The 4,678-nt window shown below is 29.5% G+C and overlaps 1 protein-coding gene across 1 annotated transcript; it reads left to right on the top strand.

Moving 5' to 3' along the window:
• The first annotated feature begins 1,286 nt into the window (after window positions 1–1,286).
• Window positions 1,287–3,680, top strand: LOC130670075 (uncharacterized). The gene is made up of 3 exons (XM_057473249.1): window positions 1,287–1,773; window positions 1,837–1,996; window positions 3,386–3,680. The coding sequence occupies exons 1-3, from the start codon at window positions 1,642–1,644 to the stop codon at window positions 3,526–3,528; spliced, it is 435 nt and encodes a 144-aa protein (XP_057329232.1). The 5' UTR covers window positions 1,287–1,641; the 3' UTR covers window positions 3,529–3,680.
• Window positions 3,681–4,678: the final 998 nt, after the last annotated feature.

Here is a 4,678-nt window from a genome sequence, read left to right as displayed (position 1 = left end):
TACTGGACTTAGAAAATATACGAACAAAATTTTATTTTAAAATTTTAAGTGTTTATTTTGCGTTGTTATTATCAAGTAAACTGTAAGGTAAATAAACACTAACGTCTCATATTATGACGCGTGTAGCTAGTATACGCTCAAGGTCACAGAACAACGAAATTCCTATAAGAACGAACCGGCACACAAAATTACAATGACAAATATTATCTGATACAATTAATAATAAATAAAAGAGTTTTGGAAATTAATTATGTTGTGAAATTAGATGCTGGTGATGAATGATATAATGAAATACAATTATGAGTGTAGAAAAGTATATTTTTTCTGATACTGGTAAGAAAATTTTTTTAAATTATTACTGGGAATTTTTATAAAATTTTTACTGTAAAGCCGTGAGAAAAATTAATAAAGACTTTTCGTTGCCCGTTTGAACTACTGCAAAGTCCCTGTTCGAGCGCCAGTTGAGACAAATCGCTTTTCGTCTTCGCGATTTTTACCAGCAGCCACCAGAATTCGCGGGTTGAACCCTGGCTTAGGCTGGCCTCTAACAAATTTTATTTTACTTGGACAGAGCAGTGGGCTGGGGTTCGCGCAAAGCAAAGACCCGCACTTATTCAAACTCGGCAACGTATGAGAAAACATCAACTTACCTCACGGCTTATAAAATTATAGAATATTCTTATTGATGGTCAAATTACTATTTGTAACTTAATTAATATTTATTTTATCAGACTATTCGATAAGCTTACCAGTAAAATAGGAAATAAGTAGGATGAACAGATAAAAGATACAGTGAATGATTAACAAGTACAATGATTGTTTATTGCCAATTATAATAATAAAAATTACTTACAAGAAAGTGCAAGCGCTGGATGTAATGTAGACAGATGCGTGGCACAGTATAATTTTATATTGTGATTATATCGCCGGTAACGTACAATAATATCTAATTGAACTAACTTTGTTTATAATAATCAGTAAACTTGGACAGTAAAGTATATCACAAGAGAATTGCCAGTAATACAACGATAACGCAAGTTAATTTCCCGATTTACAAAGTAGTTATCCGTATTAACAAACTCGCAAATAAATTGCTAGTATATGACAGTAAAACTAAATTATACGTCTTATCGCTAATTGATCTAGGATCGAAGTGAAGTTCAATCACCGTAGAGTCTTAAGGGCTGAGTTTTTGGGCTCGCAATTTATAATATAATTTATAGCTATTGATTAACAATACTCAACGGTTCATAAAAGGTAAAATTTTATTTATAAAGTATGAAAATTTTCGACAGCGGATACGAAAACCGCTTGATTTGCTTGGACCACCACAACGAAAACGACGTACGCAACAAATACTTGCACCGGAATATTTGTTATCTAACTTAAATAATAATAATAATAACACTAACATTAATATTTACAACAATGACAATAACGACAACGACCATGACGACGATAACAGTAGCCGCGATTCAGACGTTTCAGATGATCCTAGCCGTTTTTCAGGAGCTGTCGATCAAGCTAATGATGAGCCTTTGCCATTGATTGATGGGCTTAACTTTTTTGATCAACCAGTAACCCGATCAGAGTATCAATTACTTAATCTCCATGTAAACAATCAAGTTGCTAGTGGTGATAATGATGCAATTCTTACTGAGTTCATCAAAGAGTGGCATGTTAAACATAAAATCACACGTGAAGCGACTGACGAACTTTTACGCAAACTTCAATCATAGTCTCAAGAACAATGTTTCTATGCAAAATGAATTTGTAAGTACTAATTAGCTGTTGATATTTTATGATTTTTGAATAACTATCATAAAAATATTACAGAAAGACATGATAAGGAAAGCTGGTGGTCGCAATGTACAAAAAGCCACTCGTTTTGCATTGGAATTATTCATTTCTGATGAGTTGGCAAAACAAGTGGCATGGTCCGGATTACACAGTGAGATTAAAATCTCAGCATGTTTTTTCGTAGAAATTATTAGTGGTAAGAGAGCGATAAATAATATTGTAAGATTAACTATCCTGCTTAAAAAATCCGATAGATTCTCATAGCTGTATGTATAAGGCCCTATACTTAACTATAGCACTTCTCATAGAACTCATTTATTCTTATAAAATCTCTATAGGAATTCATGAGAATCTATTGGATTCTACGAGATTTTTTAAGCAGGGTATCTACCCTCGCGGTTTTGGAAATACTGAAATAATACCGGAATTATACGGTATAAATACTGCATAAATATGGTATTATTCAAGTTATTTTGGCCAGTTTTTTTGCCGCAATACTACCAAAAATTCACGAAAAAAATTCAGAATATTTACGGTAATAACACAGAAAAAATACGGTCTTTTAACAGCATTAAAACCGTAATTATACAGCATATTTATCGTATATTTTCGGCATTTTTGCAGCATCAAACCGTTCTACCCGGAACAAAAATTATATATAATTATATAAAATTTTATTTAATTATATATAATTATATATAACATTATAAAGTTATAGGTACAATAACTGTCATGAAAAAAAAAAAAAAAAAAAAACCCGCCAACTCGTGGGCTCGATCCCGAGTCCTAATGATTTAAAGTCTGATCTGTTAACCATTATGCCAAATCGCTTATTCGAAAGTTGATGCTAATTGTATTTATATCTATACAAACAAACTTAAGAAAATTGAAAACCTCAATTTTCCCGGATTCTTATTTTCACTTACATTCTTTTGTTTCAATAAGAAATGTGTGAACTAATAGAATAAATTATAAAATTTTACACTTTGCACATTTTCGATGATTTTAACCGCAGAAGCAAATATAAAATAAAACCAAATTTTTTACAATTTTTCATTATATCAGGATAAATCTGGCAAAATCGCAGGATATCTACGGTATAATTACCAAAAAAATACGATTTTATTATTATAAAATTATCGCATTATTGCGGTATTTATATAGCATTTTTTCGGTAAAAGTTCTGAATTTTTATAGTTTTTTTACAGCATTTTTTTGGTAAAAGTACGGCATTTTTATAGTAATTTTACTGTAGTAATCTGGTAACTCTACAGTATAAGTACAGGAAAAAAACTGGCCAATATAACCATATTATTACCAAATTATTACGGTAAATTTACGGCATGTGTATAAATGCCGAAAATTTATGGCATTTTTACGGCATTCGCAAAACCGCGAGGGTACTCTTCAAGTTCTAGCAATAACTTACTTTTTGAAGCCTTTGATTGATCTTTCTACTGTCAAAGTAAAATAATTTTGGTACTTATAGATAAAATATAATATTTACAACTAAACTAGCTATAAATAAATGCTGTATTTAAATTATTATGTTCATTAATTTTTCTTCGTTTTTTTTCTTTTTTAGAAATTTTATTATGCACCTTGAACGTTACAAAGCCTAATGTTGAACATCAAATAAAAGCCTGGTTTCAACGCGGTAGTGACCGAGCCAATAAAAATACCGATCCTACAAATGGTTCTGCCAAAAAGCAAAAAGTTGCCAAATAATTTTTAGTTACGATCTTTATATTTACAAGTTGTTTTCTAAAAACTTTTTTTTAATAGTATAAAGAGTTTTCTGTTTTCGAAGTCTAAATTAATGATCTCAAAACATAAAAGTAAGCTTATCAGATAAAAATAAAACTATAAGTTAGTGTCACCAGTGCTAGTCACAACGACTAGTCTTGATATTAAGCTCACAATTATTGTTACTATTATTGTTATTAATATAAAACCTATGAATGTTGTAAAGAAATTGTTAATAAATTTAAGCATTCCAATTATAAAAAATTGTATATTTGTCACAATAAACTGCGAGTGATTATAATTTACAAATAAATACAAACACAATTTTAAAAATATTCGATCATGAAATAAATATTTGTTTGTTATTGTTTATATACATATATGAAACAAGAAAAAATAAATATTTCATTTCATGATAGAATATTTTTAGAATTTATGTTTGTTTATTTGTAAATTTTCAAATTTCCCGCGGTTTATACTACCCCTAACCCCTAATGAACCTTAAAATTGTAAACATTAAATCAACTAAAATAAGACTAATTTGTTAAATTAAAGTCAACTTTTTTCCATCAACTTGTTGCCAATAAAAAGTTAACAATTTGTTATGTTTTTGGTAACAAAAAACACATTGTGATTTGTTAACAAAAAGTTGAAAAATGTCAACATTAAGTTATGAAAATGTCAATAAATAGTTAACAATTTGTTACCAAAAAGTTATCTTTTTGAGACAGAAAAAAGTTAACATTTTGCTGGACATTGGTAGTGATATTTTTTGATAAAAATTTGCCTTTTTACATCTCAATATAAATGTTAACATTTGGCCACTTGGGTATATCAACAATATTGCACACTTCAAGCGCGAAAGCGCTAGTGTGCTTTATAATCGCTCTATTTATAATTATCAACAATATAGTCATGTTTTGAAAGTAGTCAATAAAAAATTATATCTAGAAAAAATTATTCTGGTATGTACAAATTGATTAAAATATGTGTGGCTCCACGACGTTAGCACGTGAAATTACGAATATTAGACACACGAATGGATAGAATAATTGGTCACTTAATGGTCACATTTAGTCAGTAACTTTCGTAATTTGGTAACGTTTTTGATTCTGGGAATTTCAAGTTTAAA

Source organism: Microplitis mediator, chromosome 6 (genome assembly GCF_029852145.1).
Source record: "Microplitis mediator isolate UGA2020A chromosome 6, iyMicMedi2.1, whole genome shotgun sequence".
NCBI classification, from domain to species: domain Eukaryota; kingdom Metazoa; phylum Arthropoda; class Insecta; order Hymenoptera; family Braconidae; genus Microplitis; species Microplitis mediator.
This window is presented reverse-complemented; position numbering and strand designations above follow the sequence as displayed.

Excerpts from the sequence above, each read along its gene's own strand:
- LOC130670075 (XM_057473249.1), top strand. The coding sequence starts at position 1,642 with ATGATGCAATTCTTACTGAGTTCATCAAAGAGTGGCATGTTAAACATA. Across the intron at positions 1,774-1,836 it reads TTTCTATGCAAAATGAATTT|AAAGACATGATAAGGAAAGC; the intron begins GTAAGTACTAAT and ends AAAATATTACAG. Across the intron at positions 1,997-3,385 it reads TTTCGTAGAAATTATTAGTG|AAATTTTATTATGCACCTTG; the intron begins GTAAGAGAGCGA and ends TTTCTTTTTTAG.